This window comes from Astyanax mexicanus, chromosome 20 (assembly GCF_023375975.1).
Source record: "Astyanax mexicanus isolate ESR-SI-001 chromosome 20, AstMex3_surface, whole genome shotgun sequence".
In the NCBI taxonomy this organism is placed as follows: Eukaryota; Metazoa; Chordata; class Actinopteri; order Characiformes; family Acestrorhamphidae; genus Astyanax; species Astyanax mexicanus.
This window is the reverse complement of record NC_064427.1, coordinates 15,232,494-15,250,136: the sequence shown is the minus strand read 5'-3', so window position 1 is coordinate 15,250,136 and position 17,643 is coordinate 15,232,494. Positions and strand designations below refer to the sequence as shown.

The 17,643-nt window shown below is 39.2% G+C and overlaps 1 protein-coding gene across 3 annotated transcripts in view; it reads right to left on the bottom strand.

Annotated features, from left to right (window-relative positions):
- exd3 (exonuclease 3'-5' domain containing 3) overlaps positions 1-17,643 on the bottom strand; it is an 89,170-nt gene that overhangs the window by 12,638 nt on the left and 58,889 nt on the right. Inside the window, exon 19 of one of the 3 annotated variants that reach the window (XM_049468355.1) lies at positions 12,206-12,586. The exons of the other annotated variants lie outside the window; for them this stretch is intronic. Coding sequence (XP_049324312.1) covers positions 12,500-12,586 — 87 coding nt within the window. The 3' untranslated portion in view covers positions 12,206-12,499. Of the gene's footprint in view, positions 1-12,205; positions 12,587-17,643 lie in introns of those variants that run through there. 3 annotated transcript variants of the gene reach the window in all.

Sequence of the window (17,643 nt, the reverse complement as noted above, 5' to 3'; positions counted from 1 at the left end):
TTCATCTTCTACAGAAGTATTTTACTAAACCCCAATATCTATACTCTATTTTACCTACAGAATAATGAGTGGAGATACTTTCCACAGATTAGCACATAAATATCATAAATGTAGATAAGATGATACATTACTATAAAGGATTATAAGTATGATTTCCTTTTCTTTCCCAAAGAAGAATTAAGCTGAAAAGAGCTTGAGAGAGAGAGAAAGCGCGAGAGTGTGTAAGTGAGCATGTGTGTGAGCGCGAGAGAGCAGGTTGTCTTATTGCGTAGTCGTCCCGCCACGCCCAATTAACCGTGACAATCATCCCATCCTGTTTCCCAGTGTCCTGTCATGGGAGCGCGAGCAGATTCCAGAGCGCGAAGCCGGCGGCGCATATTTCACTCTCGCGCTGCTCTTTACTCACTCTCTCTTTCAGCAGCCGCATTCGCAAAAAAACGCTCGGAATGCAGCCGGAACAGTGATTCACCCACAACTGTAAAATTAACCCAGTCCAGACCCGAGAAACCCGCGCACCGTCCCGCTACTGCCTCGCACCCCGTCCCACTACCGCCCCGCACCCCTCCTGCTACCATCCCGCTACTGCCTCGCACCCCGTCCTGCTACAGCCCTGCACCCTGTCCCGCTACCACCCCGTGCTCCATCCCGCTACCACCAGTGAACACGTCTGTAACCTGTTTTGACAGACTGTAAAAATTACACTCGTTTTCCTGAAAGTCGTTCCTGAAGCGTCTCCAGCAGTTTATCAGGTTTCTCCACTGTGCTGCCCGGGTTTTACCTACAGTTCTGTTATTATAGTGAGCTAAACCTGAACACAGTAAAACTGCAGAAATATTACATCATTATCAACATCAACACTATAATATAATTATCAGAACACACTGCACACACACACAGATCTCAGATCAGAGCTGATTCCTGCTGCTGATGTTTTTTTGGAAGGTTTTACTTTTAGAAAGCTTTTGTCTCAGATTTTTTTATTTTATTTTGGAATTTGCCAATTATTTTGGACATTTTTGCCATTTTTTACACTTCGGAGTTTTTAAAGTTTGTACTAATTGTGTTTTTGAAAGTTGTGTTTTTCAGACAAATTTTGTACTGCCATTTTTGAGAACAAAATTGTGAACAAATAGATAATTTTCATATATAACACATTTTAAAGGTTTGGTCAATTAGGTTTTGGCTGATAAAAACACCTCAGATCGGTGTAAGTGGTGTGAGGTGGTGCAGCTCTTGCATCAGTGATAGCAGCTTTACAGACGTAAGAGATTCCTCCTTAAGAGCTGGGAAGAGAGTGTGAATCAGTGTTTAATGACTTTTATTCTGTACAGAAACTTTTGGGAGAAACACACTTAGTTTCTTTGTTTTTATTTTAGAAAGTTTTAGTTTCAGAAAGTTTTAATTTAAAATACTTTTGACACAAAAAGTTATATTGTATTTGTTTCACATGGTTTTTATTTCAGTTGTTCTTTCAGGAATTTGTATCTTAGAAAGTCTTTATTTAAAAAAAAAAAAACTTTAATACCAGAGAAACTTTTAAAGTAAATCTTTTGTGCCAAAAAGTTATTTCAGAGAGGTTTAGTTTCAAAAAGTTTGACTTTTTACAATTTCATATCATTTTAAGCTCCAGCCGTATTATATTATATGAACAATTCTAGAAATTGAGGAGGTTTATTCTCAGAGTCAGAAAGTTTTAACTTTTGTCATACAATATTTGTTTCAGATAATTGTTCTTTGAGGAAAGTTTTGTAATTTTTTGTCAGAAATGTTTCGCTATAAAAAGTTGTTTAAGAAAGAGATTTTTAGAAAGTCTTTATTTTAAAAAAAACAACTTTCATATCAGAAAAGTTTCAATGTAAGAAATGTTTTGTGCCAAAAAGTTGTTTCAGAGAGGTTTAGTTTCAGAAAGTTTTCATTTTAAAGATTTTTGCTTTTAAAGTGATCAGATTGGTGTAAGTGGTGTGAGGTGGTGCAGCTCTCGCATCAGTGATAGCGGCTTTACAGATGTAAGAGATTCCTCATTTAGAGCTGAGAAGAGAGCGTGAATCAGTGTGAACAGCATTTATCTATACACACACACACACACACACACACAGGCAGTGTGGAGGAGATAAAGAGGAAATGAAGGGTGAGGGGGGGGTTAAGTGCTAATGATGGCAGGATGAGATGAGTGTGAGAGGAAAGCGCCGACTTCAAAGAGAAAGAGAAAGAAGGCGCTCTCGCAACGACCCCGTCAACAAGTGGAGCGCGAGAGGGTGGGGGGTTTACTGGCCAAAAAAATGGAAACGTGGAAACGGGAAAGAACAGAAAAGCAGAGAGTGGAGGGAGAGGTAAACGTAAAGAAAGGTGTGAGAGAGTTCCTGTGTCCCGGACCCACAGTTAACCCCCGTCCCGTCTCTCTCTCTGTGTTCCCCGGTCTCGCTCGCCCGTCTCCAGTATGAATTCCCCAGAGTGTCCCCTCCGTCTCCACTGACTCGCTCTCTCTCTTTATTAGTGTGGGAACTCAACCCATTCCTCACTCTCTCACCCAGTACCCCCCATACCACTCTCTCTCTCTCCTTTACCCCAACTTTCTCATTCTTTCCCTTTCTCTCATTATCTCCACATTTCTTTCTTTCATATTATCTCTCAATATTTCTCCCCATGTTTCTCTCTCTCTCATTTCCTCTCTCCCTTTTCATTCACATTTTTTCATTCTCTCCCTTTTTTCCTTTCTCTTATATCGCTCTTCCCTTTACCCCCCTCTCACTCTCTCCTCCTTATCCTTCTTTCCTGTTGTCAGTCTTGCTGTTCCTCTCATTCTTTCCCTTTCTCTCTTTTCAGCCCCTCCCCCTTTTTCATTTTCCTCCCTCAGTTTTTTCTATTGTTTTCTCCTTTCCTTTGTCTCATTCTGTTTCAATAACTCTTGTTCTTGCCTTGCCCTGTTGATCGATTGATTGATCGATAGATAGATAGCTTTATTCATCCCAGAGGGAAATTCAGGTATTACAGCAGCAAATAAGTGAGCTAAAGAGCAATCAAATTAAATACACAACTAAACAAAACAAACTAGCCTCACATGTATGGTAAAAATACACAGCAGGAAAATATAGCTAAACAAAACAAAGCCATTAAAATAAAACGTGCCAAGATAAAGTGCATAAATATTATGCAATATAAATATAATAAATATTTATTCCCTCTCTTCTACCTTTCCTTTATTTTCTTTTCCCTGCCAAACTCTTTACATCCATCCATCCCTCTCTCTCTCTCTAACTCTCCTTCCAGTCTCCATCTGTTCTGCACTGATTTCGGACGTGGACTTGCTGACCCCCCCCCTCCCTCGCCTCCAGTATATCCCCTCCTCCACCCCCCCCATCACTGGTATCTCCAGCACAGAGCTGTCTCTCCCTCTCTCCATCAAACCCCCCCCCCCCCTCTCCATCAACCCACCCCCCCCTTCCCTCGTCCCGACGCTATCTCTGCCTCGATAACCATGGGAAGCCCAGTGTGGGAACGGGACGGCCCGACACTACTCACCAAAATAGAAAAGAAAAGCAGGAGCGAGACGGAGGAATATCTCCCGGGGGGAGGAGAGAGGTGGGGGGGCGGGGCTTTAATCAAAAGAGATGGACAGGTAGAGGAGGTATGGGGGGGAGGGTACAGGGGGGTCAGATACAGGACGGCTCTCCGGGCTTTGATTTCAGCTATCTGTCCCGCGGTAACGTCCTGAAGCTTCCCGCAGCGCTGCAGGACAGGGACGCACATCCTGCTTTATAATAAAAAGCTTCAAAGTGATTTACATAAAACTGGAGGGAACGGCTACAACAAGAGAGCACTTAAAAATGATGAGTTTCTTTGATTTTACCAAATTAAAAAACTCTGGAATGTAATCAAGAGGAAGATGGATGATCACAAGCCATCAAACCAAACTGAACTGCTTGAATTGTTGCACCAGAAGTAAAGCAGCATAAAGTTATCCAAAAGCAGTGTGTAAGACTGGTGGAGGAGAACATGATTCCAAGATGCATGAAAAAAACTGTGATTAAAAACCAGGGTTATTCCACCAAATAATAATTTATTTCTAATCTCTTAAAACTTTCTGAACTTTTTTTTTTGCATTATTTGAGGTCTGAAAGCTCTGCATCTTTTTTTGTTTGTTATTTCAGCCATTTTTTTATTACTGCAAATAAACGCTTTAAATGAGAATATTTTTTTTTGGAATTTGGGAGAAATGTTGTCTGTAGTTTATAGAATAAAACAACAATGTTCATTTTACTCAAACATAAACCTATAAATAGCAAAATCAGAGAAACTGATTCAGAAACTGAAGTGATATCTTCATTTTCCCAGAGCTGTATATGGACAAAAATATTGGGGCAAGTTTCTTTACTGCCTTTTTTGTTTCTTTACTGCCTAAAGAAGGATTTCTACTACAAAGAAAATAAGGAAAATGACTAAAAACCTGTAATACGTCGGCCTTAGTGTTTTTATATCTACTTGCCATGACGCATTAAAGGCTTTTAGTCATTTTTCCTAACAGAGTGCCTTTGATTTAAATTATTTTAGGATTTCTACTACATTCTGGAGCATTGCTGTAAGGATTTGATTGCATTCACTATCAAAAATGAGCAGAATTCTGTAATTATCGCAGGTTATGGGGGCATCCCTAAGAAAAGACCATAACTGGAATTATGAGTTTCGGAACCCCCTTAACTGTCCGTCCTCCTCGTCTTCCTCGTGCGTAATCACCAAAAGTACAGTCGTGTGGTTCCTGTGAGAAAACTGACCTCTATATCCGGAAGAGAGAGAGAGAGAGAAAGAAAGAGAGAGTGAGAGAGAGAGAAAGGAACGCATGCATCTCTCTTTTCTTTTTTTGAGCTCAGCTATTTTTCCATTCCAGTTTTATCCCGTGTTTTTGGATTCGGCCAGGCTCTCCCGGTTTCCCAGGCCGGAGAGTGTGACCCCGGCGTGCACGCACCTCACACTTCCCACGGGGGAATCTCCACTGCTCTCTTCCCACCCGCCACCGCCGCCGCCACTGCTGCCAATCCGCCCGGCACTCCGGACCGCGCTCGCTCCCAGCCCTGATAACATCAGCCAGCGGCCTACAGCGCCGGAAACCCTGCCAACCACTGCTGACCCCCCCATTCCCAGGCCTTACACACACACACACTCATATTCTCTCACACACACTCATAGTTGAACAGATTTTCAATACCGACACCGAAACAATACCTTTTTCTAAATTGTAACCAAAAAATACCATTACCTATTAACCAGATTATGAGGCGCATTTTAAGCGACACTAGTAAGGAACAGGGGTGTCGCCATGTTTCCCTTCTAGTTCAGTAGGTCTCATCACTGGGGAATGAGACCTGTAAAGCTAAGCTAAGCTAAGTAAACAAAAGTGTAATTCTTAATAAACCTTTTTAGACGAGTCAGACAAGTTAAACGAGCGCTGGATGTTAATCTACACAGATTTTTCCCTAAAAACTGTTTATTTAGCTGAGTAAAGCACTTCTGTTTATTTACAAAAAGCTTAGATTTACAGATTTACACTAAGGATGGGTGCAGCAGCGGGCTACAGTCTGATAATATCTCACATCGGAACGGCGAAACAGCAGCTATAAATCTAAGCTTACCGTAAATAAACAGAAGCACTTTACTCACCCAAATAAACAGGAGAGAAAATCTGTGAAGATTAACGTCCAGCACTTGTTTAACTTACAGTTTTGTTTACTTAACTTAGGTTAGCTTTAGCTCTGAATTTAGAAGAAAAACATGGCGACACCCCTGGTCCAACTAATAGTTACTATTGTCATTGCCTTATAGTGCGATAAATACAGTAATAATTGCCGCTTACAGTTTTTCCTTGCCAATCCTGAGTGTTTTTAGGTTAATTGCTGGAGTTAATCTACATTAAGATTTAAAGGTTTTCCTGTTAAATCTCAGGAGTGATTCTACATCACGGTTTGGAGTTTTTCTTGGGCCAAAGACAGAGTGAATCTACATTTTAGATTTGGAGGTTTTCCTGGTCAATCCCTGAAGTGACGATACATTGCAGCTTGGACTACTGAAGCTACTCAGCTTCAACTTTTCACTTTGCTAAAAAAACAAAAAAAAAACTTTCGTCTCCTCACCTTTAATAAAATAGCTATTTGTTCAATGCTGTGCACCGTAGTTACACTGTGGACAGCCACGGTCTCCACGGAGATCCACATTAAAAACCCAACAGCCAGTGGAAATGGAGGAGCTACTCAACGTGATGTCATGTGACCTAGGAAAAAAAAAAATAAAAAAATCACTGTTCCTCCGATTTTTACAATTGCATTCCGGATGCAGGAATTTTATCACTAAAGAGTAGAAGCGTGAAATATTTTTCACAGAAACTAATCCCGTCTGGATAGAGCTTTAGATTTTAGAGTAAAACTCTTGTCTTCTTTTACAGCATTAATGAGCTAATTTATAATTTTTCTCTTCACAAAGCCAGAATACCAGTGAATATACACACAAACATAAACACACATATAAGAAAATAACTCTCCTCCTTCAGCAAACATATAACTACGGGTCACTCGTTTTCTTTTCACCAAACACACACACATTCAGACGTACACAGACACAGACAAAACACACACAAGCACTCGGGTTCCGGAGTTCCACTGTTAGTTCTCACACACACACACACATACACACAGCTAGACTGGGACCCATTTGTAGCCCATCAGTATGCCGCCACATGGTGCCAGTCCAGAGTCTGACACGCAAACCCAACACAAACACTATTCCCACGAACCAACAACAACAGAGCACTATTAGCAGCACCGCTCGCATCACTGTGCACCACTTTGCCCCTCGCCAGCCTGGCACTGAATTCAGCTCCATGAACCACAGCCCAAAATAAATCTGCCTTTTTCTGTTTGAACCAAATACTTTCCTCTTCCACTCAATGAGCTATTAATGCAGCAGACATAACAAAATACAGCAGCATTTACCCAAATACATCACTGACCTCAGACCAGTATATATATATATATATATATATATATATATATATATATATATATATAAATAAAACATAACATTAACCAGATGACCCACAATAAAACCACTTAATCAGAAATGTGAATAATGTGACACTGATTTAGTTCTTTTAGTTCTGAGTTCTGAACAGGAAATAATGTATTAAAATCTCTATTTACAGTATGTTTATTACTGAGTTATGATCTGATCTAATGACTGGCTACACATTGGCTGCAGTAAAATGACTTAATTTTTGTATAAGTGAGTACAGTAAAGCCTACAGGTATACAGTACCCACCAGTGCTGGGCAATATGATTAATATGATTAATCATTAATCGTTTTTATTAGGGGTGGGCGATATGGCCCAAAAATAATATGATATTCCATGGTAATTTCGTGATAATGATACTCTTGGTGATAGGACAAAAAATAACTATGAAAATAAATAACTATGAAAATAAAAATGCAACTAAATAAACATTTTATTGTATTACTGCCTACAAAATTATATGATTTGGAACACCCTAAACTAAGATGTAAAAAAAAAATAATAATTATATCAGATTTGTAACAGAAGTCAATGATCCAGAATTATAATGATTAAGTCATGATACTAATAATAATAATACACTCCAAATATCTCCATATATCCAGGATTAAAGTAAAATAAATGATACTGTACAGATATAACACAAGTAGAACACTGATGTGATAATTGGGGGTTTACACAGTTTGACAAGATTAATATAATTATATTTTATTTTATGAACAAGATTAATTCAGATAGAGGTTGTGAAAGTTGGTCTGAATGTTGGCCACACTAGTATACTCTATAAATTTAACCCATCTTTTAGATCAATTAGGAAAAATAATTATATGCAGCCCTATCTGTAAGTGGACTTAATATTGAGTAATGGTAATCTGAAAAGAAAAAAAAATAAAGAAAAAAAAAATAAATAAATAAACATATATATATATATATATATATATATATATAAATAAATAAATAAATAAATATATATATATATATATATATATATATATATATATATATATATATATATATATATATATATATATATATATATATATAGTCCCAGAAATGACTGTTAGAAATAGTATTAATGTTACTGTAAGACATTTTTACTTCACTGATATAAGGATTATAGCATTATAATAAAAATATTTTCTTAATATTTTCTTATTAAGAATAGTCAGACTGTGGAAATAAAAATGTTTAAATAAATAAAAAGACAGTTCAAAGTAACAAATTCCAAATTTATATGTTCTTCTTCTTGCCAAATAAAAATTCTGCGCCATTATGAAGTCAGCAAAAATGATTAAGAATATGTCCATACGTTTTACAATAAGTGTATAATGCAATTATTGTGGCAATAATTGTATTATATATTTATTATATTGATTTAAAATATCTATAATTTGATGACAGCAGTTTTTTCTCCTGAAAGCAGTTTATTATTTATACATATTAATGTTTTTTTTGGGACACTAAACAAATCGGTTAACAAATTATTAATTTTTCATGTTCATGTTACATTTTTATATTACATTTATCTTGTAATATGGTAATATTATTTTATACACAATCAGACTGTCTGAAAGTTATTGTACAGTTTTTTTGTATTGCTGAAGGTAAAAAAAACTGTTTACATTTACATTAAATAATATAGAAATAATACGCAATATTTTTTTTTTTACATTTATTTTGTAAAAGTACGGTATTCTTGAAATTAATAGAATATTTGTATGTTTTTTTTTTATTATTACAACAGGACCCTAACCCTAATTTTGTGATATTATTTCACCCATAAAACACAGGCCTGAGAAGTTGTTGATTTATCTTCATGAATTTGTGATCGAAATGTACAGTTTAAGTGAGTATTGGGAAATTCTACTTCTAATTCTTCCCTGACCAAACCTGTATCTCCATTCCCAGTGTTTTTAACATTTTGACAGTAATGTATTGAGTAAGATCAGTGTTTATACAAACAGCAGAGTGTGATAATTCATAATAACAAGTAAAACTGCAGGAGGACAGAAAGACGGAAAGCTGGAGACAAAAGACAAACGGCCAAAGTTAAGAAATAAAACCTCTTTATCCAAACGGGAATAGAGAGATAACCAGACAAATACACACTGTCTCACACACTCTGTCCCGCTCTTAAAGTAAATCACACACACACACAATTCATAAGACTACATTCATGAACTCTCCGAACTTCACAGGAGAATACCTCGTAAAAGTGTCCATCAAACACACACACATGCGCTCCAGCGGGGAACGAGAGACAGAGAGAGAGACAGAGAGAGAGAGACAGACAGAGATACAGAGAGAGAGTGTGAGAGAGAGAGAGAGACAGACAGAGATACAGAGAGAGAGAGAGAGAGAGAGAGAGAGAGAGAGAGAGAGAGAGAGAGAGAGAGAGAGAGAGAGAGACAGAGAGAGAGAGACAGAGACAGAGAGAGAGGGAGAGAGAAAACCAGTGTGGACAAAACCACACACACAATACAATTGATTATAACTAATTTACTATTATTACTGATTTATTCCTTATTATTAAACATGTATAAAGTCTCCACACACTTACTCAACCCCCTCATTAGGACTCCCCCTATCACTAGTAATGTTCTAACACCTGGAGGGTGAAGACTAGCACACGCCTCCTCAGATACATGTGAAGTCAGACTCCGCCTCTTTTTGAACTGCTGCTGATGCAGCATTGCAGAGTAGCATCACAGCGCTAAGGCTCAGAGGAAAGCGCAGCGACTCGGTTCTGATACATCAGCTCACAGACGCAGCCTTGTGTTGATCCACATCACCCTAGGAGTGAGGAGGGGAAAGAGAGAGCCCCATCTACTGTACCCTCCCAGAGAGAGCAACAGAGAGCCAACTGTGGCAACGCTTAAGACCTCCAATTTTAAAACTATCAACAATAATAATTGTTCATCCTAAAAAAATAACTAATAATAAGTTCTGTTGTTGTATTTGCATGTTTGTAATCTTTCTTTAAAAGATTACATAATCTTTATTTTTTTATGTTTTCTGTTATATGTTTTGGCAATCGTGTTGCTTATTACATTCATGCTAATAAAGCACTGCTGAACTGAACTGAGATACAGAGAAAGAGAGAAATATAGAAAGAGAGGGAGAAAAGCAAAGTAAGAGACAAAGACAGGGAGACAGACAGAGGAAGTTTTGTCTTTGTAAAATTCCCTTAAAAGATCATGTGATCCTGTGATCATGTGATGTGAAATCGCTGACATAGCTCCAGTGAATTCACTGCCGGCTCGTAGGAGCCAGTTTACGCCATGCAAATCAGATAAACCACTAACTACTTCCCACTGTCTCTCAGGCCTTATCTATCAGAACTCGAGTTTACAGAGTTCAGCTGAACGGAACTGGGGCTGTTACAAAACCCTGATCAACTGCTGCTCTGCAGTTTTCCCTCTCTGTGTGAATAAAATACGCCTCGCTGGACCGATGAGCTGGACCCACTGATGCTCAGGCTGTACTGAATCAATCTTCCACTTGAGACAAACAACCGCAGTGCTGTAACCCAATAAACACACACAACCTGCTGAGATTCAACCAGGGATGCACTGAAGTAGTGCTGGGCGATATGGGAAAAATCATATATCACAATAAGGAATTTTTTACATCACGATAACGATATATATCATGATGTTCCACATTTAAGTATGCTTTCAGTTATTCTTTCAAAAAATATGACAAAATAATATAATTGCTTACTTTTTTTCCAATTTTATTTTAAAGTGACATTAAACCCAACTTTCACAAATGAGAATTACTACCTTTTAGTGCAGCGACATATATGTATCAAATGAAAACAGATGAGGTTGATGCAGTAGCAAATTTTGTCAAAAGAACAATGAGTCTCCATTGTTCAGCGCTCATTTAGTTTAGTAATGCGCGTGTCCGTCAAATAACGTAAAGCAGTGTCGCAAAACCACATTATGAAGTTTTTCTTTATTATCACTTATATAAACCGAGTTTATGCAAAGTGACCACGCTAATACATTTCATCGTAGCCTACTTTATGTATTTGCATGAATAATTGATGAAATTACTGTAGAAACGATAGGGACGATAGAAAGTAAGTAACACGATAGACACTTTTCTATCGTCTCAGCGATATTTATCATCATATCGCAAAGCACTACCGCACTGAAATGTACAAAATCGAACAAAATTAGAAATTTGTTTGATAGTTATTTATAGGTAACAATTTTTCAGCACTGAATGCACTGAGTAGACATAACACAGCACAATACATTTATATAAGCAGTGCAGTTTTAGTTATAGATGTACCACAGCAGTGCTACTCCAGCCACGTATGAGTAAAATTTACACAGAGAGAAATGCACCTTCAAAGCACCAGTCAAACTAACTGATGCTAAGGCTTAGTTAGCTCAGCTAACATTACTATCCTAGTCCTGTACAGCTTCAGATTTACAGATTCAGCTGTTTTTTTTTCAGCTTAGGCATAAGAGCACAATGCATTATGGCAGCACTCTAAAACCAACAATGCAAAGTAATGAGTTATTTATAATGCTTTCATGGTTCGTGACATAAATATGAAATAGAAAATGTTAAACACAGGCTTCCAAAACAATGAACATTAAAAAAAACAATACAATATTTTAGTTATACAGGATTTAACAGGATTTCATATTAGAAAATTATATTCTTCTTTTGTGTGCATTGCAGGCAGAAAACTTCATTTTTATATTTTTCTATTCCTGAAATATAACTGAAGACTGAAAGGGTTAAGAGGTAAACACACACACAACACACACTCACAGTCTGCAGATCTCACCTGTGTGTGTGTTAAGAGTGGAAATGATCTATGGTAACTCTTCCCTCACTGTCTCCCTCTCTCTGGCCCTCTGCGGTGCGGTTCGACACACACACACACACACACACAGGCTCTCTGGAGAACATAAGCAGGCCTGTCTGCCCGAGGCCAATTCTCATGACATCACCACCCTGCTGGAATGCTCCCTGTCAAAAGCTCTCAACCAGAGGAGCAGAGCGAAGAAGAGCCCTCTCATTCCTCATTCCATTCCTCCACAAGTATTATATACACACATTTTATATATATATATAAATATATATAGGTGTTGGATAATGAAACTGAAACACCTGGTTTTAGAGCACAATCATTTATTGTGGTGACGGACAGTTCTGGTGGAAACAGGAGAGTTGAGGTGCACATTGAATTCTGCTGTGATTTGATCAGCCGTGGTTTTATGTTTTTTGAATACAATCCGAGTTAGCACCCGAACATCCCTTTCAGACAGCTTCCTCTTACATCCACAGTTAATCCTGTTGGATGTGGTTGGTCCTTCTTGGTGGTATGCTGACATTACCCTGGATACTGTGTTGCACCCTTTGTGTTTTGCTTTGTCCATTTAGTTTCATTATCGATACATGACATCAAATATGTATATTTATATAAAAACATAGGATCTCCTTCCACAAAATCCTCTTGTTCTTGTTGTTTGTGAAATACAACTCTTCCTCATTGTCTGCAGCAGCTACTAAAAGAAAATATTCAGAAAAACGAGTTGATCAGGAAAAGCACAATGTCTACATCACCCCGTGAATTAGTATTCATAGCCCCGCCCACCCCGGCTCGGGACCGCCCACAGGCGGAGCTGAAGCCGGGCGGCGACACAGTCTCGTCAGATAGGAGCTAACATCGCTAGGAACAGCATGCAGTTCATTCCTGTGTTTGTGCGAACAACACATCAGTGTTTATATTCTTTACCCGATAATTTAGAGCTAAGAAACAAATGGTTAGAATTCGTCTATGGAGGAACACCACCAGCCAAGTACAATTGAGATAGGTAGGTGTGTGTTTAGAACAGTTATGTTTAAACTAGTTAAAGATAAAAATCCACCCAGGGTTTTGTTTGTTCCAACTTTCTGGGCGGCTCTGCTGCGGCTCAGCCAACAAAACTCAGCCCAGGGTGGATTTTTACTTTTTGCCTTTCTGGACCTGGACTACGCACCTCACCTAGTGTGTAACTATATGTTTAAATAGGATCTCCAGTCAAAGAGACTCTAAGACTAGATAGAGCTGTATATTAGAATACCCACGTGAGGAGTGTGTGAACAGAGGGGAAACAGTGAAGCGTAAGTGAGACACCTGAGAGAAGAGCTTAAGCACTAATGACTCTTCAGGAAGATTATAGCAAAGCCAGGAGTGTGTGTGTGCGCGTGTGTGTGCGCGTGTGTGCCAAGAACATGCTGTTGTATATACCACGGATATTACGCACTACCTCATTGTATTAAAGTATTAGTGTATTTAGAAAAAGGACAAATGAGGGTCCCACAACTCTCTCTCTCTCTGTCTATTTCTCTCTCTCTATCACTCTCTCTCTCTTTCTCTCACTGCAGTAGCAGGAAGCAGCTTGGCTCCTACACAATGGAACACATCAAACAGTCCCTGCAATGCCACACACACACACACAGAAAAGAGAGAGAGAGAGAGAGAGAGAGATGCCAGCCAATCAAAACAGGGCGCACAAAAAGCACAAACAGAACAAGCCAAACAGGACATTCCAACCGCAGGGTGCAGTGGATTCCTCCACACAGCCAGAGAGCCAACAGGAAACACACTACTGTTACACACACACACACACACACACACACACACACACACAAACACGCTATTACACACACACACACACACACAACTGTGTTGTATCCAGGTCATATATCAATTCTAGTTTTTAAAGTTTGTTATAAGCAATTACTGATTCACTTTCATTCATTATTAGATAGATAGATAGATAGATAGATAGATAGGTTCTTAACGCCGTGCCGACACACTAGGGTCATTTTAACGGCGGTATTTAAGTCAAATCTTCAAACTGTGCATTATTTTATATAAAATTAATTATAAAAGTTGAGTTATATTTAAAAAATTTAAAAAATTCATAATTTTTCCAGGTGCTGCGGCTTTAAGCACATTTGGCATCTCACGTTCAGTAAAAAACCTCAGTCTATCTGAGTGCAGTGGTTTGCAGTCCATTAAAATGTGTTTCAAGGTAAGTCTCATTCATTATTAGAAATCTGTCGCCCTTTGCAGACTAAGTGTGGGACTAAATATCAATACTGTGATATATCAGGCAAGTTTCATTTAGTTAATTTAGCTTTATTATTAATACTGGTGTGAAATATAGATATTTGTATTAAACCCTAGGAGATTAAAAGATCTCCTTCCTCTAAAATCCTCTTTTTCTTGTTCTTGATGTTTGTGAAACACAGTAGGTCTCTGAGTTGTTTATGATGCTGCACATGAAACTCTTCCTCAAACTCTTCCTCATTGTCTGCAGCAGAAAAATGAGTCGATCAGGAAAATCACAGTGTCTACATCAACCCGTAAATTTGTATTCACGGCCCCGCCCCCTGCACAGGTGGATTGTTTCTATCTGGTCCTGGACTACTCACTTACACACACTATATATTACACACACACACACACACACTACCCACTCACACACACTATATATTACACACACACACACACACACACACACACTACCCACTCACACACACTATATATTACACACACACACACACACACTCTCCACTCACAGACACTATATACTACACACACACACACTACATACTACACACTACCCACTCACACACTATATACTACACACACACACACACTACCCACTCACACACACTATATACTACACACACACACACACACTATCCACTCACAGACACTATATACTACACACTACCCACTCACACACACTATATACTACACACACACACACTACCCACTCACACACACTATATACTACACACACACACACACACACTACCCACTCACACACTATATATTACACACACACACACTACATACTACACACTACCCACTCACACACATTATATACTACACACACACACTACCCACTCACACGCACTATATACTACACACACACACACACTATCCACTCACAGACACTATATACTACACACTACCCACTCACACACACTATATACTACACACACACACACTATCCACTCACAGACACTATATACTACACACACACACACACACTACATACTACACACTACCCACTCACACACACTATATACTACACACACTATCCACTCACAGACACTATATACTACACACACACACACACACACTACATACTACACACTACCCACTCACACACATTATATACTACACACACACACTACCCACTCACACGCACTATATACTACACACACACACTACATACTACACACTACCCACTCACACACACTACATACTACACACTACCCACTCACACACACTACATACTACACACACACACACACACTACATACTACACACTACCCACTCACACACACTACATACTACACACACACACTACATACTACACACTACCCACTCACACACACTACATACTACACACTGCCCACTCACACACACTACATACTACACACTACCCACAGTACATACTACACACTACCCACTCACACACACTACATACTACACACACACACACACACTACATACTACACACTACCCACTCACACACACACTACATACTACACACTGCCCACTCACACACACTACATACTAAACACTACCCACAGTACATACTACACACTACCCACTCACACACACTACATACTACACACACACACACACACTACATACTACACACTACCCACTCACACACACACTACATACTACACACTGCCCACTCACACACACTACATACTAAACACTACCCACAGTACATACTACACACTACCCACTCACACACTACATACTACACACTACCCACAGTACATACTACACACTACCCACTCAAACACACACTACATACTACACACTACCCACTCTCACACACACTACATACTACACACTACACTACATACTACACACTACCCACACACACACACTACATACTACACACTACCCACAGTACATACTACACACTACCCACTCACACACACTACATACTACACACTACCCACTCACACACACTATATACTACACACTACCCACTCTCACACACTATATACTACACACTACCCACTCACACACACTATATACTACACACTACCCACTCTCACACACACTATATACTACACACTACCCACTCACACACACTATATACTACACACTACCCACTCACACACACTATGTACTACACACTACCCACTCACACACACTACGTACTACACACTACCCACACTACATACTACACACTACCCACTCACACACACTACATACTACACACTACCCACTCACACACACTACATACTACACACTACCCACTCACACACACTACATACTACACACTACCCACTCACACACACTACATACTACACACTACCCACACTACATACTACACACTACCCACTCACACACACTACATACTACACACTACCCACTCACACACACTACATACTACACACTACCCACACTACATACTACACACTACCCACTCACACACACTACATACTACACACTACCCACTCACACACACTATATATTACACACTACCCACTCACACACACTATATACTACACACTACCCACTCACACACACTATATACTACACACTACCCACTCACACACACTACATACTACACACTCACACACACTACATACTACACACTCACACACACTACATACTACACACTACCCACTCACACACACTATATACCTCAAACTACCCACTCACACACACTACATACTACACACTCACACACACTACATACTACACACTCACACACACTACATACTACACACTACCCACTCACACACACTACATACCTCACACTACCCACTCACACACACTACATACTACACACTACCCACTCACACACACTACATACTGCACACTACCCACTCACACACTATATACTACACACTACCCACACTACATACTACACACTACCCACTCACACACACTACATACTACACACTACCCACTCACACACACTACATACTACACACTACCCACACTACATACTACACACTACCCACTCACACACACTACATACTACACACTACCCACTCACACACACTATATATTACACACTACCCACTCACACACACTATATATTACACACTACCCACTCACACACACTACATACTACACACTACCCACTCACACACACTACATACTACACACTACCCACTCACACACACTACATACTACACACTACCCACACTACATACTACACACTACCCACTCACACACACTACATACTACACACTACCCACTCACACACACTACATACTACACACTACCCACACTACATACTACACACTACCCACTCACACACACTATATATTACACACTACCCACTCACACACACTATATACTACACACTACCCACTCACACACACTATATACTACACACTCACACACACTACATACTACACACTACCCACTCACACACACTATATATTACACACTACCCACTCACACACACTATATACTACACACTACCCACTCACACACACTATATACTACACACTACCCACTCACACACACTATATACTACACACTCACACACACTACATACTACACACTACC